This window comes from Nipponia nippon, unplaced genomic scaffold, assembly GCF_047370975.1.
Source record: "Nipponia nippon isolate SJK-2023a ecotype South Korea unplaced genomic scaffold, ASM4737097v1 scaffold_5, whole genome shotgun sequence".
Taxonomy (NCBI): domain Eukaryota; kingdom Metazoa; phylum Chordata; class Aves; order Pelecaniformes; family Threskiornithidae; genus Nipponia; species Nipponia nippon.
In genome coordinates this window covers 1,451,675-1,474,916 of record NW_028262369.1, presented here as the reverse complement: position 1 = coordinate 1,474,916, position 23,242 = coordinate 1,451,675, and the positions used below count along the sequence as shown (strand labels likewise).

The 23,242-nt window shown below is 56.4% G+C and overlaps 2 protein-coding genes and 1 long non-coding RNA gene across 7 annotated transcripts in view; 2 read left to right on the top strand and 1 right to left on the bottom strand.

The window, feature by feature from the left end:
* The first annotated feature begins 114 nt into the window (after nucleotides 1–114).
* On the top strand, nucleotides 115–1,959 carry TSKS (testis specific serine kinase substrate). Its single transcript, XM_087730419.1, has 3 exons — nucleotides 115–696; nucleotides 1,030–1,231; nucleotides 1,764–1,959. Exons 1-3 carry the CDS (start codon nucleotides 536–538, stop codon nucleotides 1,830–1,832), a joined length of 432 nt encoding a protein of 143 aa, XP_087586545.1. The 5' UTR covers nucleotides 115–535; the 3' UTR covers nucleotides 1,833–1,959.
* A 249-nt stretch (nucleotides 1,960–2,208) lies between these two features.
* Nucleotides 2,209–4,745, bottom strand: LOC148051978 (uncharacterized). Its single transcript, XR_015698583.1, has 2 exons — nucleotides 4,638–4,745; nucleotides 2,209–4,515 (listed from the first exon to the last, which is right to left on the bottom strand). It is a non-coding gene; the product is annotated as an uncharacterized LOC148051978 (long non-coding RNA).
* Nucleotides 4,746–5,659: 914 nt separating this feature from the next.
* CAPN15 (calpain 15) overlaps nucleotides 5,660–23,242 on the top strand; it is a 60,986-nt gene continuing 43,403 nt past the window's right edge. For 2 of the 5 annotated variants that reach the window (XM_087730398.1, XM_087730397.1), the window contains exon 1: nucleotides 22,575–22,698. Coding sequence is in view for 3 of the 5 variants with exons in the window: in XM_087730394.1 (XP_087586520.1) it covers nucleotides 22,523–22,698 (176 nt within the window). In the remaining 2 variants the exon portion in view is untranslated. Of the gene's footprint in view, nucleotides 5,782–5,802; nucleotides 5,960–11,497; nucleotides 11,898–11,985; nucleotides 12,167–20,223; nucleotides 20,360–22,378; nucleotides 22,699–23,242 lie in introns of those variants that run through there. The other 3 variants (XM_087730394.1, XM_087730395.1, XM_087730396.1) reach the window with 3 other exon arrangements.

Genomic DNA, 23,242 nt, shown 5'->3' with positions numbered 1-23,242 from the left:
CTTTCTCCTTAGTCCGCATTATTCCAGTTGCTGCGCATGCGGGAGTGTCTTTTCCCTCCGTTGAGCGGTATTGCTAAGTCCTGGTGATCTCTGACCGCCCTTCCTCAGCTTTTTATCCGACCCGGCAGGATCTGGCAGCAGGACAATGTGGGCCGTACAGCAGCGGGAGAGATGCTGCCGGTCCCAGGGGACTGTGGGCTGCCTTCAGCCCTTTCTGGGCTGGAGTTTTCCCGCCCTCACTGGCCCCACGAACCCGGGGCTGTTCGTACTGGGGAAGACTTGTCCCTAATCAAGCGCTAAATCTACAAGTATTTTGGTGGCTGCTTTGGGGATAGCAGCGACTAAACCAGCAATCCAGAGGGTAACCTGAGGCACGTAAGGGGAGGGGCTGGGGCAGAAGCCCCTCACGGAACCGTGTGTGACCAGTATAGCCAGCGTTTGTGAGGTCAGGGTGACGGGCGGGACCCCCTCTGCTGGCCCGGGGGCAGCCAGACCTCTCGTAGCCCCTCCGGCACGGACTCGCACCAACGGGGCCATGGCCAACGCGGGGGTGAAAACCCTCCTGCAGTCGAAGGAGATGAGGGAGGTTATGGACCCCACCTCGGGCACCCGTGCTCTGCCCGCAGCCCCCAGCTCCCTGCTGGGCCTGGGTGCCCCCCAGGCCCTCGCCAAGCCCGTGGCTGTCTCCTTCCTCGGGTAAAGGGCAGCTCAGGGTGGGACAAAGTGGAGGGGCAGTTGTGGGCTGTGAGAGGGCAGTAGGGTCCCGCAGGTCATCACTGGGAGGCTCGGGGGGCACTGGGGAAGCTCGAGGGTCTCTGAGGGGGTACAAGGGCTGTTGGGGGGCGCCGGGGAAGGTAGAGAGTTGGGGGAGACTGGGAAGTTAATGGGGGCTATTGAGGGTTCTCGGTGGCGATAGGGGGGCAGTGGGGCTAGTAGAGGGGTTGTGGGGGCCACAGCGGGGCTGAGACCTGTGCTTCTGCCCCATGGCCCTGGGGGTCCCTGTCACACCTCTGCCCCGTGGCGCGTCAGTGCTCCCAGCGCGGAGCTCCCCAGCAGCGCTCCGCCCCCAAACTGCTGCAGCCTGAAGCGAACCTTCGCCTGCACCAACTTGCTGCTGCTCAGCCTGGCCGAGCCCGATGACGCCGCAGAGGAGGAGGAGGAGGCGGCTTCCCCTGGCCCCCGCCTGCACACGCCATGCCCCACGGATAGCGCCCAGCCCGCCGCCCCGCTGGTGAGTGACCGCTGGGGATCCCCACCTCCCTGGGGTCCCCTCACACCCCCACCCCACTAATGAGGGCCTGGTTGGGGTGCCCCACATCTCCAGGGTCGCCCCGCAAGGCTTGTGAGGGACTGGGGACCCTGACATCTCCTTAGGACACCCCCACACCCATGGGGATCCCTGATACCCCCAGGGCTCCCAGATTCCCCCAGGGAAGCCCCGACACCTCTCCCTCTCCAGTGAGAGACCCCGCAGGACGACAGGGTAGTACCCTGGAGTCCCACGGACACCCCGACAGCTCTAGCACCCCCCGAGCCACCCCTGATGCCCCATGTCCCTGGGTTGTGGGGCCCAGGTGGCTGTTGTAGGCTGCAGACTGGGTCCCGGGTCTCAAGGACTGGTGTGGGTGAGCTAGCTTGTAGAGCCCTGGGATCACCTGGGCATTTCAGAACGGATAACCCTCCCTGCGCAGAGGGAATGGATCTCTCTCCCTCCGTCGGGGAGGGGTTTGACTGTCACAACCCCACCAAAAAATACAATACAGGACACGGAACGTGGCCCAGCACAGTTGTGGCAGGAGCATTCATCACCACCGCCTCACCCGTCCCACTGAAGAAGACGGCACGTGGCAGCCGGCGAGCAGGAGCCGTGAGACGCCGTACCGCTGACGGCGTGCTGGGCTGTGCAATGAATGTGCCTCTCAACAAATACAGCGTGGCTCTTCCCTTGGGCGCTCCGGGCCTCAGTTGTACCTCTCAAAATCTTTAAGGCTTGGTTCCCTCTTGGGCTAAACGTGGGTGATGCGTTATCCTGACAAATCAAAACTCATATGGGTCTGTATGATATCGTTCCCTTAAATGTCCTCTGTTACACACCCCCCCCGTACACACAGGAGTAAGGGGAGTACACCTCTACGTAACTTCCTTTTGAGATCCCTACCAGCTAAAAAAATACTAGAACCACTGATGAGTGATAGAAGCACACATATATATAAAATACATATATATTTAGTCAAGAGTTCTGTTTCTTTGCACCTGTCTTGTTGCAAAAAGCCTTCCATTACAACAGTTCAAGGACCCATGGAGGAAGACCTCCTCCCAGATAGGTGAGGGACCATAAGCCCTGGGCCACGACTTTCTGTCCGGCTCTTTGGAGAGCCATCGGGACCTCCTCCTCCTTCCTCAGGCTGCAAATAGGGTTGAGGGCAGGTACCAGGAAAAAGCCACGTGCCAGGCCCAAGCTAGGGTAAACTGGCGGCTGAGCAGGAGGGAGACACTCGTTAAAAGCTCGGTGTCTCGGGAAACGAGGACTGGAAGGCCCCCGAGTGGCTGAACGCGCTAGCCCTTCTCTCTCGCCCGATGCGCCTTGAGCAGGAGCCGCTGGTTCCAGCACTGGCTGCAGGAACTCGGCCAAGGAGCCTCCCCGTGCATCCCCCGCTCCTCAGCGACGCTGGCCGTGCCACCCTCCGTGCGTGGCTAGCTGGGTCCGCTCCACGGCAGCTCCCGGTTTCTCCCACCCCACAGCGCATCCCTTTGCACACTAGCTCACGCTCAGCGCCAGGCAAGCTCGCCTACCGCAGGAGGAGACACAGGACACGGAGCCATCTCGGCGCCTGTTCGTACAGCGGAACCCGTGAGGATTCACGCGGCGTTCGCTTGTTGGATCTCGACTGTGCAAGCCCACGGGGCCGGCCAGGCTGCAGCCCGGGGCGCTGAGAGAGCTGGCTGATGCTCTTGTGGAGCTGCTCTCTATCGGCTTCAGAAAGTTGTGGTGATGGGGGGAGAGCCTTGGCGAGGAGGAAAGCAAGTTCTGCACCATCGTCAAAAAAGGCCCGGGTGACTCGGGCAGCTGTAGCTTCGCTTCAGTCCCCAGGAAAACCCCGGAATGAGTCCTTTCAGAAGGCACGGCAGGCGGAGGAGAAGATGGAAAAGTCATCGGGGAGTTACAGTGCCTGAAAAATGTGATGGCTTTCTGTGATGAGGTGATGAAGTCTGACCAGGGCAGAGCAGCGGATGACATTTACCTTGCCGTCAGCAAGGCTTTCGGCGCTACTAAGGCATTCGTTTCCAGGAACGCGGTTCACTGAAGTATTGATGCCTCTGCTGCGTCGGCCGACTGTTTGATTCTCTTTATAATCAAAGACAGAAGTAGGAACTTATCTGGAATAACTGGAACCCTCCGTCTTTCTCCATTGCTCATCGATGAAGACGCGATGGCCAGTACAATTTACATGCCTCAGTTTATACATCTAAAATTAGGTGATGTGAATCCCAGTTCACCTGACTTCCTAACGGAACACGCTGGCCTTCATCCAGTGCTCAAAATCGCTTTGTAACTGGGCACAGTTAGTTTTATACGTTTATTGTCCGAATACAGAGGGCCAAGCTGATACCCTAAGTTCAGCCAGGACCTCCCCCGTCACGCCAGAAGCGCGGGCTGGCGGCAGCTGGTTTTCCATGCTGCGTAGATGCGATGCTGAAACCCACAGCGAGCATGCAGTGACTCCGCCACCCCTCTCTCTCCACGCAGTCCTATGCAGTCATCCTCTCCTGTCTCAATTCATTACCATATGCGTAACAAAAGGGGCTTAATTCAGTTGCCCACACATAAGCGTGCAGAGACTTTTAGGCGCTTTGAGGATCCTTCCTTGTCTCCCAGTACTCCTTGGTAAGGCTGAAGGTATGAAGGGTGCAGGCACTGAACAGCATCCAAATGTGGCGCTGTGAGCTGAGCGGCCAAGCGCCCGTCACAGCTAACGCTCAGTATTTAGATTGTGAGAGGTCTTACTCGAAATACCCACCACGGCGTAGCCAGTGCTTGCTTTCTAAGCCCAACTTCACCCTTTCCCCAGGGGACCCGCCAAGTTTTGCCCTACGACGGGCAGGAGAGCCCCACCGGCCATTTTGGGGTGCTGGCCCCACGTAGGGCCGTGTGCCGGGTACTGCCCCGTGCCTTCCTCGGGCGCAGGCTGGGCGCTGGGGGAGCTCCGAGCCCTGCCATTTCCCTAGTCCGGGAAACCCGCCTGCGAGCGAGGGCGGCAGGGAACTGCTCTTCCCCAGTCCACCCCCAGAGAATAAAGGGGGAGCTGCTCCTGCAGCCTCTAGAAGAGACCTGTCTACAAATAAACGCATCGCTATGACTAGCAGTTACATCTCACAGAGAGATGAACAGAAGAGAAAGCTACCCACTTGGCTTTTGGTCCCTGCGTGGTCCATACAGAAGACTGACAGGTCTCCCAGATGTGTTGCTCTCCCGCACAGAAAGCCCCGGGTCCCCTTTGGGGAGGGTCCCACAGCCTAAAGGTAACATTTCCCCTATTAAACAGCTGTCTTTTTTCATTTACAACCATTAATCCCCCCTCCGAGTGTGGTGGCATGAACGACGCCGCTTTTGCTGGGACAACGACCCTTTACTTCACCTCTGTGTGTGCCGGACCGGCTTGGCCGATTCACGCCTGGGATCCCCCTCCCTGTTTTCACCTGTGGCTCTGTGAGGGGAGCACCCCTGCAGCCCAGGCGCTGCACGAACTGCTCCCACTTCCCATCTCGGCGGGGCGGGAGGGTCCGAAGGTGCTTCTCGAACAGGCGAGTCCGCAGGGGACGTCCGGGAACTCAAAGTGGCGGGGTTTAGATTTGAAGCTGGATGGGAGAGCAGGCCCCGCTGCACCCGCCTGGCAGCGCAGCAGCACCTCGAGCCCTGGCACGGCGGGGACTGGGGTTCACGGGGGAAGAGCTTTGGGCCTCCCCGCGGGCACGGCTCCTCGCCATCCCAAGCTGGAGCGTGGCTGCGCATCGCCCGGGGCAGCTCCGTGCCACTTTTAGGTTCGCTTCATGCGCCGCCAGGTCGTGACGAGCTGTAATTAGCCAGGGTTCGGCGGCTCCTGCCCAGGCGGTTGGGCTGGCCGTGCAGCGGGAAGGCTGGGAAGCCCGGCTTTGCTCAGCCCCGGGCTCCTCATCGCCGCGCCGGGAAGGCCCGAGCCCTGATCCTCCATCTCCTGACGCCAGCGTCTTCCCTGGGGAGCGGACGGGGACCGCCGGCCCCGCGGCGTCGGGACGGGCTCAGGGGCTGGCGTGGCCTCGGAAGGGCGGGCGTTCTCCGCTTGGGAGCTCAGGGCCCTGCGCTCTGCCTTCCGCACTCGAGGCCTCGGGCCGGGCCTGGTCCCGGCGCCCCCCGCCCCCGCCGGAGCCCCTGAGGGAAGCGGCGCCCCGGGCACCGACCCCCGGCCAGAGGCGGCGCTCTCCCGCGGCGTCCCGCCGGCCGCAAGGCGCCCTGGGAGTTGTAGTCCTCACCCTCAACGCGGGGCCCCCCCGCTACCGGCCGCGCCTCCCCGCCTCCCTCCCCGGCTCCCGCCGGCCCCTCGCCCGCCGGGGGATGCCGCCGGCCCGGCCCCGGCCCCGAACCACCGCTCCCGGCTCGCCCCGCTCGGCCACCGCCTTCCGCTTCCTCCCGCGCGGCGCCCCTCGGGGCTTGTAGTCCCCCCGCGCTATTCACGACGGCCTCTGCGCTGTTTCCGCGCCGTAGCGCCCGGAGGCCGGGATGGGGCGCTACGCCACGGCGGCGGCGTAAGGGCGGGCTCGGGGACTCCGGGGCAGGCCGGGCCGGCGGCGGAGCGGGAGGAAGGCGCCGGCGGAGCGGCCGGGCGCCGCGGCGGGCGGGAGGGGGTGGAAGTTGCTCTGCCCGGGGGAAAGTGCGGGGCCGGGGGAGGGACGCGAACGGCAGCGCGGCCGCCTCCGTCCGCAGGTAAGCGGCGGCGGGGGGCGGCGGGGGCCTCCGGGAGCGCGGGGGAGGCGGGGACGGGCCGCCCGGGGCCTCCCGCCGCGGGCCGCGGCTCCCACCGACGCCGCCGGGTTGGCGCTTCCCCGGCCGGAGCCTCCGGGCGGGCCCGGGCCGCCCCGCACCACCTGTTGCCGGTGGGCCCGAGCCCGGCCGGCCGGGGCCGGGGGGCGGCGGGAGCCGGGCCTGGAGGCCGGGGAGAGGGGGGCCGGGGCCGGGGTCCCACGGCTGGGGCAAGCCGGGAATCCCGCCTGGGGGGGGTCTGCGGCTGTCGGGGTGCCTTACGCGGGGTTTGCGGGGGCCGTCCTCGTACCTCAGCCCGGCCGCACGCCCCGGCGGGCTCGTAAGGAACTCGGGAGTCGTGGGGAGGCGGGGGGAGGCTTCCCGACCCCCCCGCTGCAACCCCTCGCCCGCCGGCAGCCAGCCCTTGCAGCGCGCTCCGGGCTCGGCACCGGGGGATCCAGCCTCCCGGTTCTCCTCTGGGGCAGGTAAGCCTGGCTCGGGGCCGGTAACGGGCACGGTGCTGCGGGGCCGGACCGCGGCAGAGCCTGCCAGGGAACCGGGGACCCCCGGCCTTCGGGTCTGCGCGCTAACCTCCAGGTTAGAAACCCATCTGCTGGGGGCTAGGCAGGGCTTCGCGCAGAGTTTCTAAAGCATCTGCGAGTTTGCCCTTTAGAATCGGACGGCCGCCTCTTGTGCCTGGGTCTTTGAAGCATCCTGAGGCTGCGCGGGCCCCGATGCCTCATCAAGACCCCTGGATTTTGCTGCACGTCAGCTCAGCTGCAGTTGTGAGCCTGTCAGCCTCCGGATCCTGGATGCAGAAGGCTGTTACAGGGGATGGAAAAGGCTCTGTACGCTGGCTAGCCTCTCCATTTTCTGGGCAGCTCTTCCCTCCCTGCCCCTGCTTCTGGGCTACATCCCTTCCCTCCCCAGCACCAAGAAACAAATGTTTCAGGACGGCTGTCCGGTGAAGTGTTGGGGGAGATCGAATAATGTGCACGTTGTGTTTGAAATGTCCTGTTGTTTCCTCCAACCGTTTTTTCAGATCGAAATCTCAGCTGGCGCTCAGCGCTCCGTAGGCCTTCAGGCCCAGGATGCGGATGGGTGGTTTTTCATGGTCGGACAGAAGGTTATCAGAGAAGTGCTTACTGTACGTGGCCTGGGGCGTTCGTGCACGGACGGTGCTGTGCTGCTGCGGGTCGGTCAGGAGGTACTGGAGACCAGGAGACTGGTTTAGAGGGAGCCGAGGTGGCGACGAGCGGTGCGGATGCCAGCTGCTGGCTGATGGAGACGGGCTGCAGATCTCAGACTGCAGCCCTTGTCGATCTGAACACCGAGGTCTTGCCATGCTTTGCACGTTGTCACCTGGGTCTCGCAGGGACTTGTGCCTCGGGGGCTGTACTCCGTGCGAGCTGCCACCTTTCCTAAACTGGAGCAGACCTGTGGCGGGAGGGCGGCCGAGCGGCAGCCCGGCCTCCTGCGACGCTGCGAGTCTGCTGGTGGTTTTTGCGTGGCCGTTTCTGGAGACCCGCTGCCGAACAGACTGGTTCGTGTCTCTGAGTGAACCAGAGCAGGACTGAGCTCTGCCTGAGGAACGAGCTGCGGTAGCCTAACGTGTCAGAGAGGCATGATTCAAATTACCATGATTTTACGTACGTGGGGATATTAACTAGTTTAAAGTTGCATCAGCTTCTGTTTGTGTCCAACAGTTGAAGGCAGAAGGCAAGACCCAACATCGCTCCCTTCCCCGGGTGGGGTTGGAGGGCTGGCGAGGCCTTTGAAGGTTTGATGTGACTTGCTGTGTTTGCTAAGCCATATTGCTCTGGCAGGAAAGCAAGCAGCCTCCTTGAGCCTGATGACTTGGTGTGTAAGGGAACCCGAGGCATGGGCCAGGCATAATGTCTTTTGAACCGGAATAAATATCGAAAACCAAACCAAAACTGCTAAAGTTGCACATAAAAAGGGTCGGGCGTCCTGCCCAGGCTCGGAGCTGTCTTGCGGTAGCGGAAGGGCTGGGTGACCCTGTGGAGGAGCCTGGATGCCCTCGTGAGATGCACTGATTGCCCCGCTGCTCTCCTGGGCTCTCCACGGGGCACCCTTTACCTTTGCTCTGGGCACCCTTTACCTTTGCTCTGGGCACCCTTTACCTTTGCTCTGAGTACCGCTGGCTTTGCAGAGGGAAGCGGCCCTGGTGTTGCCTCAGCCAGCTGAGCGTGGTTGGCTTTATCTTGTGGAAAATACGGTGCTTTCATCCATCCCGGAGGTTTTGTGGGAGCTCGCCAAGTTTGCAGCGGTTGCGCGAGAGACCTAGAGAGAGCCCCCAGGCCGGCGCGCGCGGACGCGGCTGTGCTGATCTCCGCTGGCAGGGGCGTCATCTGCTCTCAGGTGGGAGAAAGGCTTTTTTCCTCCCATCTTCCCGCTTCGTCTGAAGCCGGGCTTTTGTTCGTTTCTGGGTTCGTTCTGACCCTTTCTGTGAGCAGAGGGGTCTGGGAAGGAAGGGATCCTGTGGCATTTCTCCAAGTGGGGGTCTTTATGAAGCAGGGGGAGGCTGGAGCGAAGGGCTGCGGCTGCCTGCAGTCAGACCCGGGGGCAGGGAGAGAGGAGGCTGAGCGTGTGTCCGAGCCCGGCGTCCTGCCGAGATGGCTCTCTGCTAGCACGCAGTGCCGGGAGGAAACTTGTGAACAGCCAATTTGCTGGAACTTGGGGCTCTGAGAAAGGTCATACACAGTGCAGCCTTGAGAAAGCTGCTTATGCGGGTGGGACAGGTGAGTCAGTGGCTTCCTCCTCGTTTTCCGTCATAATCCCACTCTTCGGAGCGAGACGTGCTGCCTGCCTCCTCCCCGGAAGCCTCTTGGATCTGCCTGCGTGTGCCTCAACCTTGCCGGTTGCTGTTGGACCCTGCCTGCGTATGGCAGCCCTTTCCAGGCCACCCTCGCCGAGCCGGGCGGGGAGGAGCGGGCTACCACCGCATTTTGGTTGCGGGCTCTCATTGCTATTTGTGGTGCTGACGCTTGCCTTGCGTTTAGCGATGGCAGCTGAGGAAGCCAAGGGGGGCAGAAGGGCCGTTGCCTGCGCACGAGAAACATTTAACTCTTGCCGTCACAGCTCCCTTCCCCGTGCGTTGGCAGCTCTCAGGTTGGCTGATAGGAAACGCCAGTGATGTTCCCAAAATGTGCTCGTGTTCGGTCGCTGAAAGGATGAGGAGGGTTTTTGTGTGCCGTTTCCTCTTGCTCTGGAAAAAAAGGCTGCTGCCCTGGTGCCTGGGCAGAAGGGAAAAGGGGGAGCCCTGGAAGGGAACTAAGATCCACGGAAATGTGTCAGCAGCAGAAAGAGCAATTGTTTTCCTGCATTTACATTGCAGAGCGTCGTCCTGCTCAGGCAGCCGATGTTTGACAGCCAAGATAATACATCTATATTGATGTAATTAGCGGGACGTGGAGTTTGCTGAATGGCTTGGGGGCAGCATGCTTTTCAGTCTAACTCCGGCAAATAGATCAGGGAGGATTGGAAAGCTGCCGTGGGTTGCTGGAATTGGCCCTTTGGGTTTCTGGAGGTTGAGTACATAACTGCTGATATTTCCTATTGTGCTGTACCCTGCCTAGTTGAAAAGAAAATAACTTGAGGGAACATGGGGCTATTTTTGCCAGCTTGAGATGATCAAGTTTAATTTCTACAAACCGAAGCCGAGTCTTTAGGCTTGCCCATTTAAAACAGCATTGGAACCATATCTCTGTTCCTCTACAAATGCATGCCTCCGCACTTTGCCAATGGTGTAAACTCTAATGCGCGTTCATAAAAAAAGAAATAGCTTTTCTGTTCCTGCAGTGCAGCCCCTTTTGTAACAAGCCAGGGCGCTAACTAAATGCCGTGGGCCTGAGCAGCGTCAGCGTTGGAGGAGGGTGGCGATGGCACTGTGTCAGGGAGGCCGAGCTGGTGTTAGGGGTTAGCGGCCCTTACCAGAGCCGCAGGGTTATCAATACACCTTCACTTTGGTGAAATAGAGACCAGACCTTACAGAAAGCTGTCGTCCCGCTCCGGTGATATCGCCCAGCTGCACTCCTAATGTGGCACCTCCTGCGGCACCAAAGTTTCCCCTTCGGCTTCTTGTTCCCAGCTCCAGCCCAGATGATTTTGGTTTACTGGGATATCACAGGCAGCTTCCCAGCTTGCGCTGTGTTGTGTTCCTCTGACAGCAAACGGTCCTTCTGCTCCTGGAACAAAAAGGTTTGCAGAGAAGCTAGCTCTCAGGCAGCTTTGCCGGGTTACAAGTTAACTCCCCCGAATTTGTGCTGGCCCGTGGAAGTGGGAACACGGCACGAGGGTCCTTGCGTGCTGGGCTGTATCCTCCCCGCCGTGGCAGCCCTGCTCTCCAGAGAGGCCGGAGCACTGACCTGGTCAAGGTCTTGCTCTCCACCTTGCCTGTATCGGTCACCGCAAGACTCGGGCCAGCAGTCCTTGGAATTTCAGCACAGCCAAAAGGTTTTATTTTAAGCTGCTGGGTGTTAAGCGGTTTCTCTTCCTAGCCCGTGCGTATGCGAACACGTCTCCTGCAAGAAAAATGACGCGGTGTCACGTAGACTGATGTAGGCATTTGTGGGGTACTCCGTCCTCTGGTGTTTGTCGCGCTCTCTCTTTAGCTCTCATAAGCCTTTCCAGTGGGCAGGAGCGGCTTGACTGTCCGAGTGCCTCGGAGATGCTGTGGGCCAGGAGTTCCCTGTGGAGCCAGTGCCGTACAGACCCGTGGGTTTAAAAGGATCAGGATGGTCCTTCTGAGCCTCAATCAGTCCCTTATTTACTTTTTACTGGTTCCCGAGTGGTGTCTCTTGCCTTCTCCATAACATTCTCCGTTGGCTGGTTTGAGTCCATTAGCAGCACGTGTCCGGGTGTTCACCACAGGTTGTCTCTTTCCCGCTGCCTGGAAATCTCAGTGGCGCAGAGCGCTGGAAGAGCAAAGCTCTCTGTGAATTCACCACAGGCTGCCCCAGGGGCCTCGCGCTGCACCCGCTGGTGTGGCTGCGGGGAGAGCGGGCAAGGCGGCGGGGGCAGAACCGGGGCTGTTGCTCTTGTGTGCTCCTGCCGTGCTCCCAAAGAGGCTCAGCGAGCACATCGCTCTGGCCGAATCCTTATTTGCTTTTTTGCTTCCTCCCCAATCTAAAGTAGAGAAAGTGAGAGCGTGCTGGTGAGCCAAACAGTTATGGACGAGGGTTCTCGTTGCCTCCATCTGATAAAAGCTTGTCCCAAAGGAGCCAGCACTTTGGCAAAGTATGAATTCCATTAAAACAGGTTGTTTCGAGAGCAGGGAATATGAAGGGGGAAGGGGAAATGTCTTGCAGGAGGGACATTTGCCGAGGCAAGCTTTCAAACGTCATGCCTCCTGGGGGTGGGATGGGCACGTTTGACATAATCAGAGGAATTTGTACTTTTGAATTTCCAGTCGATGTAACTGCTAACGATGTCCTGGCCATGCAGAGTAATTAACATCTGTTTCTGTCTTTGAACATTCAGGCAGCGTGCCCCTCCAGACATCCCTGCGTTCGCATCCAGACCCCTTGGGAGATCCTGCCCTGTTGCTAATTGTTGAGAGCTGTCCAGAATCCTTATCGTTAAGATCCTGCTGTGCCCATGAGGTGTTGCGTTACCTGGTACGACGACAGCTCTCACCAGAATGCTAAGCAGCAGCCGCCGTCAGAGGGAGTAAGGCCGGTGGTGGGAACTGAACTATAAAGTCACCGCCAACGGTTCTGGAACCACGAGTGAAGAATCTGAGTCACCCAAAAGCAGACCGGTTCCTGTCTCCAGGCGGGACCGAGCTCCAGCCCGGTGCCAGCTGGATGCCACGGGATGCACAGAGCCTTCTGAGAGCTGTAGTTCAAGTGGAGGCTGATTGAGTGACCTGAAATGTGAGGTTGGTCGCTTCTGGTGCGATGCTGATCTGCCCGGAGTCTTAGCAGCCATTTATTCTTACGTGCCTTTCTTTCCTCTCTGTTCACCAGCTCGGCGCGGCTCCTTCTAGCAGGCGTGGTGTGCTACCGGCCGCTCTGTGCAGAGACCATCTAGCATGCTCCTCCAACCGGGCCGCTCAGCTGGTGCCAACAGCAGCCGTTCGATGCCGGGGACGCCAGGCTGACTTCACACCAACAGGGCATTGGACCTGCAGAGCAGAAACCGTGTTGGGTGAGAGGCTTTTCTGACTGCAGTTGGCTCTGTGCTGGGCTGGGAGGGGCTGCAAGGAAAAAGACCTTTTCTGCTCTGGTTTGTAAGCACGGTTACCCTGCTTCTTGTCTCCTGCGCCTGCCATTCTTGTCTGTCTTCCTTGTTTTAATTCCTTCTTTGAGTGTTCCCCTCTCCTTGCTGGCTGTATGAAGGCCACGTGCTCTTATGGGTGGGGATACTGGCATCCTCTGGTTTTCTCGTGGCAAAGAAGAAACTGTAAGAGTGGCAGAGAAAATGTGGGCTCTCCCAGGACCTCGCAGTCTTAAGCCGTGGAAGCTGCGTGACTGTTTGAGGCCGTGCAAAGGCAGGGAAATAAACTAATCTAAGAAACTCCGCATTGCTTTGCCTGCCATGACCACAGTGCCGTGGCGGTTCCCAGCCCAGGACTGGGACGGAGGGATGACTGTGGTGTGCGTACCTTATGTGGCTGGGCGGCTTTCAGCCTGGCGATTCGGAGCCTGCTCTGCAGAGACGGGACGAGGTTGTGGGAAGCTTGTACCTTCAGGATACGCTTGCGGTGTCTGCTGCAGGAGAGTGTCTGATGGTGTTGTCGTTCTGTTTGAATGAGCAAGGCTGATGTGGTCTTATCCCAGGCCAGGGCTTTGGATTAATTGGATGGAGGCTAGCGTGCTGGTCTGCCTGGGTGCTTATGGGCTAGCTGGAGTCTCCGTGTGACTTTGGTGTCCAGCCTCAGCAGAAGGTCTGCAGGAATCTCTTACAGTTGCGGTCAATGAAGCCAGGCCATGAGCACTCTGGTCCTTGAGTGGTGACTGTCACCACGAAGGTGTTGGCCGAGATCTGCGCCATGGGTAGCTCTCAACTGAGGGAGGGATGGAGTAACGTTCCTGCTCTTGGATTGGTTTTGATGCAGCCTTGGAGTGTCTTGTGAATGCTACTGCAGGTGTGCAAAGGCGTCGTTCCCGTTGCCTGACCTTGCCGTGCAGGGTGCGTTAGCAAGCAGAGCCTGGCGGAGGGAAGGCTGGGGGTCTGTAGGCACCCCACGAGGCTAAGGCAGCTGGGTACGTCCTGCAGGGCATTTGAGAGCGGCTGCTGTAACGTGATCTCCTCTCCATCTGCCTGTTTGGGTTAACATGGGTTCAGGGTGCAGCCAGCTGGTCTTGGTTAAGAGGCCGGCTCCGTCGCTGCGCGGGGAGGTGCGCTGGATGGCCCGTTAGGGCTGGCTTTGCTGTAGCAAAGGCAGCTTCTTACTCAAAGCATCTGCATTATGTTTCAGCCCTCTCATCTTAGAGCACAGCGTTTTCCTCATGTGATCATTATATTTGTTCAAGTAACTGCTCTCATGGGCAAATATTGCTTAAGGCGTTGTGTAATTGAACACATCCTACAGTTTCAGCTCTATTGGTGTAGCTGAAGAGGAGCCGCTCGTGATGGAGACAGTAAGGCAGTATAGCTACTCCGGTGAGGAAAGGGGAGTATCGTAGTGGTGTCAGGCGCTGTTCTACCTCTGTCACTTCGGTTGTACCAGGTGTTATTCCAGTCATATAATTTCAATTACAATATCATCTCCTTAAAGAAATAATGGCATGGCTACGCCATCAGTGTGCAGAAGGATTCACGTGTTCTGCAGGATGGCCCAGGACAGAGTACAGGTGTAATCTGGAGGTGGAGAGGGGTGGGCAGTAGCGTGATGCTTCTCCGTTAGGTTATCGCACTGAGCTGTGCTAGAAGAGGAGCGGCCTTCTTGCCCGCTCTGGGTTTCGCTCTCCCTGTCCCACCTCCCCTGTGCTCGCGGGGAAGGCGGCCGCCTCTTGCGCAGTTCTCGCTGATTCTTATGCTTTTATCTCCTGGTCGGTTGTGATGGAAATGGCAAATGCCGCTGTTGTCTGTCAGGCTTATCCTACCTCTGCGCTCGCCTGAGGCACAGCCAGAGACGTGGTGGTTTAAATCTAGGCCAGTTGGTTGGAAATTGGGACGTCGTGCCTGATTAAAGCCGGGAAGGGCCAAATTGCGTGAAAGTGGTGGAAGGAGACACCCAGGTACTGCTGCCCTTGTGTGAAGAGCCTGTGGCTCGGGACAGGGCAGTGCGGTGAAGACTGGGAGCTGTCTCTAGCAAGGGATGCAGCTGGATGTGGCTTGGATGAATGACATATTTACTGTGTCTAATCTGTGCTAGAATTAAAGCTGTGGCTGGCGTGTCTGGGGACAGTGTGCTCAGGGGACGTCTCCTCCACCCTCTGTCTCTGAGACTTTGCTTTCCAAGTCCGTGCCCTGGGTTTTCACTGGCTGCGAGCCTCTGCTTCTTGCTGCAACTCTCTCCCTTCTGCAGCGGCCAGCTCTTCATCTGCTTATCTGTCAGCTTAGCATGATCTGAAGATGCAATCCCTAATGTCCTTTTGGGTACGACCTCGTGTTTGTGCTGTGCCTGGGCACCTGTGGCCCTCTATGAATTCAGCTTGCTGAGTGTTGGGAGGAACTTCATGGCTCAGCGACGGTTCCCTGCTGCTGAAGACAGTCATCTCGTGCAGGTCACAAACTTGTCCAGGAACTAATTGTTGGAATTAACTCTGTGCTTTTTCCCCCAGTGCTACTGGAGCAGCTGGTCCAGAGATCTGCTCTTTGAAAGGTTAGAAACCCTCCTCTGACTTCCAGTATCCAGTTTTCCTGGGCTGGTTTATTGTTCTTGTGCCATTGCAGAGTGTCATCTTGCAGATGAGAGATGACTTGCAAATTTTTTTTTTCTTCCCTGGTTCGCTGTAACCTTTATGTCCTGCACCAGTCATGGCTCTCGATGCAGATTTGTCCTGAGAAATGTGTTGGAAGCTACTTTGTTTTTCCGTTGCTTCTTTTGGGGAGGTTGGTTTTGCTGGGCCCGTTTATTTCCGTGTTGTGCTTTTGAGTGTTTTAAGTGCAGGTGGAGTTCTGAGCTGCGCGATTTGTGAATGTTGGCGAATACAGAAGAGCACTTTTTGCGCTACTGTCACTTGTGTCTTTTTTAACGCTTGTCCTTGCTACTTTTGCCATCTTGCCCCTTCAGGAGGGAGAGATGTTGTCAGGAGCAGTCGAATCAAGGTGAACCTGAAAAAGCAATGTATTGAAGAGCCAGTGCCTGGCTCTTACTCGTGGCTCTTATTCATGTTTATCTCTAGCTGTGAATGTGCAATAACAACAGTTCTGTTCGGCACAGGCTGGCACAGCCTCAGACAGGAAGATCTGCTGTTTACCAATCAACACTCTGCTGTAAGTGAGAAAGGGGAAAAAAAAAAATGTTTTATTGCTGCTGGGTAACCCGGAGTGTAGTTAAACCTTTCTGAAAAAAAAAAAGAGGAAACTAAGAGCACATGTGTTACTCAAGATGCATTTTTCCTGGCAAGAGTCCCGTGTGTGTGTTCTTCCTGCAAAGCATCCCTGCTTATGCTACTTCCCATTAAATCTATAGCATATTGGTAGCAGGCAAGTAAAAGCTTTCTGTTTTTATAATGCAACTGGTCTCAGCAGGCAGTCTGTCGAGGTGATTTTTCAGCCTGGCGTGTTCTGTAGCTGGGGCAGTCTGTGGGTTGAGCAGGATGACAGAACTCTGCTCCAAGGATTATAAATACGGGGAGGAAAAGATCTGGAAATTAGATCTGCTGGTAAAGCTCCCCAAGATTGGATGCTGTGGCTTGTCTTGTTTTGTTTCTTCCCCTTGTCTGTCTGTCTGTCTGTGGCATTACCGCGATGGTACTAATGAGGCAAACCATGCCAGCCCGCACAGGCTTTTGTTAACACTGTGCTCAAATGCCGGCCACGAGCGGCTCGTTGTGCTTCATTGAAGCAATGTTAATTGGCTTAAGAGAGCACTAGGGTTTTAGAGATTTGGGTTTCATTTGTTTTTTTTTTTTTGGTTTTTTTTTTTTTTAATGTTTGTACATTCAGACCCTGCTCCGGCAGTGCCTTTGTTGCCGTTTTTGTGCTTATTCAGAAAAGGACCTTCCTGCTCTTCAGGTGTCAATGGAGATGGGTTTTGAAGTTAGCCCTTATTTTGAAGAAGGCTTCCCGTCCACTGCTTCTCCCTCTTTTTCTCCCAGTAGCTTGTAATTAAGATGTTGATTGCCCTTTCAAACTTGTATAATCCGCTCTCTCAAAGTGACATTGATAGATTTCCAGTAGCTCACTGGATGATCTGTCACTGGTTTTCAGTGTCCTGTGCAAGGGAGAGGAGGAAACTTTTTTCAGACTTTGACGCTAGTTGCTTTGTGGCTGAGCTGGCTCTACAATAAATCTACTTTTCCTATCAATCTTTTGCTTCAGGCTTTGGACACCTCTTCCTCTGCCTGCATACTTATGAAGAGTCAGTGCTGGGCGTTAAATGCAGCTCAGCCCAACACAGCTGCTGTGTATGAGCTGCTTCTGTGTTAAAGTGGGGCCAGAACCAGTTTCAAGGCAGCTGCAAGAAGGTAAAGATCCTCAAGCTTGCCTTTGCATGTTACTGTCTGTGGCCAGAAAGATGTGCTGCTGGTCAGGGCTTTGCTAAAGCGTAGCATGAAGCGTGAGGTCCTGTTCTGCGCTGGTCCAGGACTCCAGGTTAAATTATCTTGTTACCTCATTAATAGCCCATCTGGAAATCTGTTTCCAGGCAGCTAATTTCATCTAATGATATCTCCACAAGTAGTGCACCAATCTTATTTCTTACCGCGATTTGGAAAATAGCTCATTTTGCTGCAGCTTCCAGTCCCCTAGATTTCCTCTAAGGCCAGAACATCTGACTTGCCTCTCTTCTCTCAGCCCTGCTGCCCCGCAACAACATTTGGGTAAGTTTTACCCTTCTCTCCGTTTTCCCCGTCCTCCCATTTGCGGTGCTTGCGCGCTGCCCGTCATCCCTAGTGCCTTGCGAACCTGAAGACTTCTTGGCCCTGGGAGGTAGGGTGGTGCTGTCTGAGTCACGGGCCTCTGCCCCGAGTCACACGGGAAGCCCTGCGGTAGAGCGCGAGGGCTGAGAAAGCCTCCCACGTCCCAGCTGAGCGTGCCAACCGCTGGCCTGTCCTTCCTGTTACACCTGTGCCTCAGTCCGTCCTTGGAGGTGCCTTCCCACCCCTCCCTGCCAGAAGCTTTGCAAAGAACTGGGACTTGCTGACACCTGAATTGCCTGCCAAGACTGCAGCACTGGGGCCGCCTGGTAGCGCTGGCTTGGCAGTGAGGACAGGAAGAAAGAGCAGCAGAACTTTGTTTCTTGTCATTTCTTCTCACCAAGACACCCGCTCAGCACGGGGCATCCCGGTTTGCTTGGCTGCTTTGCGACAGGGGTCCCGTGGGTGATCACGGGATCTCTTGCTGCACTTGAGCTCTCATTGGGTCGGTGCTTAGTACCTTGGATTTCAGTCTGTCCTGCATCTGTCTGAGGTGGATGTCTTGTTGCTCGTCTGCTCTTTCCTCCCTGCCTTGTGGAAAAAGAGAGGCTGTTCTCCCTTCCTCCCCTGGGATTACTTCTTTTATCAGGGTCCTCTCGGCATGGGGAATACGAGTCACGCTCTGCTTGGTGCCGGTACCTGGCTTTGCACGTCCTCCGGTTCTGCCCCGCTGCCCTGCAGAGCAGGGAGCCCGGCTGCATGTCATTTGCTGTGCACACAAATGCGTGGGCTTTTTTTCCTGCCTTGGTTGGCATGGCACACCGTCAGGCCTCCACTCTGCGTCCTCCTTTAGTTATCCCGTGCCAGACCTCCTCCGTGACTTTATAACCTTCTTACACTGACACGTCCCATGCTGTGTGCCTTACCCATCCCTGCACGCTGTTCCCTGCTTCCCCTGTGAGCCTGTGTCTCCTTCGGTGGTAGGTGGGGAGATCTCCTCTGCCTGGTGGCAAGGTTGGTAGAGGGTCAAAGGTCTGCCCTGTCTCCATGATGTATGTAGTGGTCTCCTCCGGTTTGATGCCCCGAGCCAACCACAGCTCCTCCAGCTGCGCTCCGCTGCCCTTGAACTCCTTTGTGTTTAGGATGTGCGAGTTCTGTCCTGCGGTCGCGGAGAGGAGGCTGCTCCTGCCAGGGCTGCCTGTGGGGAGCACGCGTTCGGAGCTCTGCAGGAACCCTTATTTCTCCGTGCAAGCAGCAGGTTGCCTGCGAGTGAGAGTAGAGAGCTCCTCCTTTGCTCTTGAGGGTGGTACCAGGTCCCAGCATGTCTTAGCCCCCAGGCAGGGGAGTTCACAGGGCAGAGGGAAGAGAAGGGCTGATACTCGCAGCTTCCATCCTAGAATTAAGCCTCCTGCCATGTGGCTTCCTCTGGGCACAGCTTTGAGGGATGTTTTTCCCCCAGGTACGTGGTGTGCCTTCTCCTGGGCCAGCTGCTTGGCCTGGCACCTCAGACGAGAGCTAGCTGGTGTGTGGAGTGGCTGCGTTTTCATTCCTGGATCTTCCCTGGAGCAAGGGAGTAGCTCAGAGGTGACTTTATTTGTGGATTGGGGGAGTGGAGGAATTAATGAAGTGACGAAGTCTTGTCCCTGAGCCTGGGAGGCTGCGAACCAAGTGAGGCTGGAAAACTGAGGCAGGAGCTGAGCTGGCTTGTGCTGCATGGGCGAATAAATGAATCGGAAAAGGAGCGTGGGGGCTATCCCATCACAAGGAGGAGGCTCCTGCACGTGGGACCAGCTGGGGTCCCTCTGCCTCACTGGTTTCCTCCGTGGGCTGGAGCAGCTCCAGGGACCCCTGCCGCTTCTTCCTGCTGCGTGCCAGAGGGAAGAGCTTGGGGCTGATCCCAGGAGGATCCTAGGAAAAGTTGATCCTGCAGCTTCCTAGATACATTGAAACACGTGGGCTACTTCCATTTTTTTTCTTTTTTTTTTTGCTCTCTTCAGAGCCAAAACCTACTTTGGAGCCAGAGGGAAGGAAAGGGGGTTGGGCAGAGCCAGATCCCACCCTTCCTGCCCGCTTCGCTGTGGGTGGTGTGACAGCAGAGCTGGGGCCCACGGGGTCAGCGCTGCCGACTGGTGCTGAGCAACAGGGTTTGTCTGGAAGCGTCCAGGCCACTGCTCTGCGGTCCCGGCAGCAGGAGGAGCCTCCGTGGGCGAGCTCTGCTGTCCTGGACTCGCTGTAAGGGCCTGCTGCTCGGGGTGCTGGTGGGGCAATTTGAGGAAGGGTCTGCATCAAGTACAGCGGATCCGGGGAAGTGGGTGCGAGTGGCTCGGGGCTGGAAAGATCAAATCTGGGTTTATTTTGGAAGCAATATTTTGGGAGCAATTAAACAGCGTCAGTTGAAACCTGGTAATTATTGCAGCTGCAAGGGGCAAAAAACCAAAATCCAAACTCAGCATCTTGCTAAGGTGCTTAACTGTTAATTTCCATGAGTGAGATCCACCCTTCTCAAGGCACTTCAATCTGCTCACATTGTTGCTTCCTCTCCTGATTAGATAGGTGGAAGCAGCGCTTTATTAATTAGGAGGAAAATCCTGCTCCCTCCTGCCAAGGCAGAGGAGCTGTTGGCAGTTCGCTCCCCTTGGCGGAAGCCTTCCCCGTTCAGCACGGGTGATGTGCCTGCAGGGCATCTCCCGGCGCACCTCCCTGCCCGGTGGGAGAAGCTCCTCCAAAATAAGGCTGGGTGCTTCCAGAGAGGCTTTCTTCTTCGTAGGCTTCTTTAATTGACCCCTTCCCTTGCCAGAGTGTCGTTTTCATTCTCGCCTCTACTTCTTGCAGGCTCTTCATTTGCTTAGTGTTGGCCAAGGGCGCTTTGTGGCTCAGCGTGGCGAGCACATACATGCTTACATTGAGCTGTAATGCTGCCACTCCTCCTCTTTTTGAGCAGGTTTGCCCTCTCCCCTCCTTGGGCCACCGTTCCCCCCTGAATATTGTTCATTGGCTGCTCTCACCTGGCGTGAGGGGTGACCCTGAAGAAAAGGATTTACTCCTTTGCCCAGAGAAATCCGATTTCACGCAGCGCTCGTAGCCAAGCAGCCCACTTAGACCAGACAGTCATGGAGATCACTCCGACTTAGCTGGGTTATCCTCCACCTATTTATAGATCCCTTCCTCTCCCCAGCTCCACCCACCGTGGGGTTTTACCGCACCGCTTTAAAGCAGGACTCCCAGCCTCTCCTCTCCCTGCAGAGCGTTTGCGTTGAGCCGCCGGCTCAGGCTCCCTGGTGCAGACCCGGCGGAGGAGGACGGGCCGAGACACGAGCAACGCGTTGGGAGCCAGCAGTGATGCGGGCAGCAGGCATGTCTCTCGCCTGTGGTGAGCTAAAACTGGCGTTTCCGTGTGTAGGAGGAGGAAGCAAAGGGTTCTGCTTTTCCAGCTGGAGAGTCAGCTGAGGAAGTGGTCTCGAACCAGCCTGTGGAATTGCTTTATTTGGCAGTTTAGCTCTGCTCGAGGGGGGGAAAAAGGCTATTAACTGACTGAGCACCCCGCCTTCTGTTTCGCTCAGCCTGCGGTGAACCGTTGGGGGCTGTGTTTCTACCCATCTTGCCTTTATTTATTTACTTTATCATGTTAGAAACCAAGTCTTGAGGTGAGAGACAGTTTGTTCTTCTAGCAGGTCTCTTAGTTGCGTTCCCCGTCCCTCTGCTGCTGCGCAGCGCGGCTGCCGGAGCGCGTACAGCGCTCGCTGCGGGGGAGCCGTCGACGGTGAGAAGCCGGAGATGCCATAGGTGTGGGACAACTGACGTCTCCACTGAAACTTGAGCTGATGATACTTGGAAATGCTCTTCCCCTCACATCGCATGGCTTTCATTTAGCCAGAAAATCAGATTTGTTACAAATTAACTGCTTGAATAGCAGGAAAGGAGAGGGGAGGCGCCGGGGGTCCCTTTTGGCTGGATCTGCAGAAATCGGTGAAATCTTGCTGTTGGGCAGGTAGCAAGAAGCAAGGTGTGGAGATGTGTTGGCTGATGCACAGCAGTCAGGCAGACAGATTAAAATGAGGAAATCGAGGTGGGGAAAACTGTATTCTTGGGCTTTTCTTAGTTTTATTTTGTTAGCCCGGGCTTTGCAGGTTGCAGAGAAGAGGCCACGACAGAGCAGTTAACATTCTCCAGTTAATGGCCTAATGCCGGCGCATTCCGGTATTAAGGTCATAGCAAAACTGCACCTGCTCCTTGAGCTGCCGCATGCGAGAGGCTGTTATCCATCAAGGCCTTTCTTGATCCCTTAGAACAATCCTGGGATTGAAAAACTGTATTTTAGGAGTCTTTGTTTCAGCCTTTTTACTACACAAAGTAGTTTCTTCGCAAGGGTCCTTCTACAGTTCATTCATCTCTATAAATCCTGGTGGGTAAATGAATAAGCTCAGCTGTGCTAATTTTTTTTTTTCTTCCTCGTTTCTTCTTTTTTGCTCTGTTAAATGTTCCCTTGATCCGTTCCTCCTGACACGCATCCAGATTGCCGTGCCTTTTTCCTTTAAGGAGAGGCATGCGTGTATTTAAACTTCTTTGTATACTAGAGGACACGAAATGTTTCTGTGGTTTAACTGTGAGGGTGCTCAAAGAATAAATTCTAAAAAGTAGGAAAGAGAGAGGGTGTGAAAGGAAGAACAGTCAAAGCCCCAGACCTGCTTCTGTGGGTCGGGGGATGCTCAGTAGCAGCTAAAAATTGGCGTGAGCTGAAAGAAAGTGTTTCATTGCGCTGTGTGAAACAGTCACAGAAGACATACTGTGCAGATACCCAGTCTGTCCGTTTTCAGCCTTACTGGGGCGTTACTGGGGAACAGGAAAAGAGGGATATTTGATTTTACATAGAAGAAAAAGAAAATCTCCTCACCACATACAAACCGTCAAGTCGTACTCCTCGTAGCTGGGGTAACTGAAAACCTGGTGTGCCAGTCGGAGCCTGGAGCTTGCAGAACACCCTCTGTGCCTGTGATTCCCGGGGCTGCTGGTTTGGGCTCGAAGTGAGACTTGCTTGCCCCCTTTTCTGCTGCTTTACCGTGGTGGCAAGGGCTTTCTGCTGGGCTCTGGTGTGCTTTCCTCCACTAGCCGGGCTGCCTCCCCGTGCCTGGGAACTCCTGGGGCTTAGCTGGGGAGAGCCTCTTCCAGAGCCCCCGTCCTCCCCATCTCCAGGCAGTAAAAGCTGGATTCAGTCAAACAGCCCTTCCCATTCCTGTAAGTGCTAGGACGGGGATCCTGGTCAGAGCATGCATTAATAGGCTTCTAAAAATGGAGGGTTGTTGCTTAAATCATACCTTATCTTTCTCTCTTTTTCTTTCCTTTTTTTCCCCTTTCTCTTTTTTTTTTTTTTTTTTTTTCAACTCTTGATCAGAACCGACCTTCCTTTCTCCAGTGTGTTGGGATCTTTACAGCAGCCCATGCCGCAGCGCCTCGCCTGTTCCACCCGAACTGCCCGTGCCACTGGCTTGGACCTAACCTAGGATAAATCTCAGCGTGGCCTGGGTAGGGGGGAACCATGGGGAGCTCTGCCTCATCGCTGGCCGCAGAGACGGAGTCGGACCATGGCTTCACTAGCGCGCCCTACCCGGGGCACCCAGCCGTGAGCTGGTATAGGAGTAGTCACAGTGGCCCTGTTTGGGAAAGTGCCCTTATAACGCGGCAGCATCAGCATTTACACCACCGGGTGCGAAGGTAAGGAGGAGGGGAAGGAGCCTGCTTACCTGCTTACCTCTCAGCTCGAGTCGGTGCGTTTGGGAGAGAGGTTGCTTTGCATCCTGTTGGGTGTCGGGTCCTTTCGTTCAGAGGCTCTGTGCAATTCCTTGTGAAAGCTAGAGCCAAATTTCCACCGACCTGAGTGATGCCAAGCCATGTCCTTTTTAGAGGGCTGCCCATGTCTCCCGCAGAGTAGACTGCAGGACTCATCCCAGCTCTTCCTCACTCACCTAAACGGCGAAGGTGGCTGCCTGGGAATGGGATCTCAGTTCCTTTAACGAGTTTGCCATGTTCTTGTGGCTCCTTTTTGTTCTGGCCTCCCAGCTACGCTGTAGGTGTCACAGATGGAGGACTGTGACTCCAGGTTGGGTGGCAATAAGTAGCAAGAGTTTCTGAACTCAAAAGAGCAAGAGAAGCTGTTTTCATGCAAAAGCAGTGAAACGCTTTGAATACCAGATCCAGGGGAACGAAACGCACCAAAACAGGATTACTCTGGAAAAGAGCTCAGTGTTTCCAACCCTCA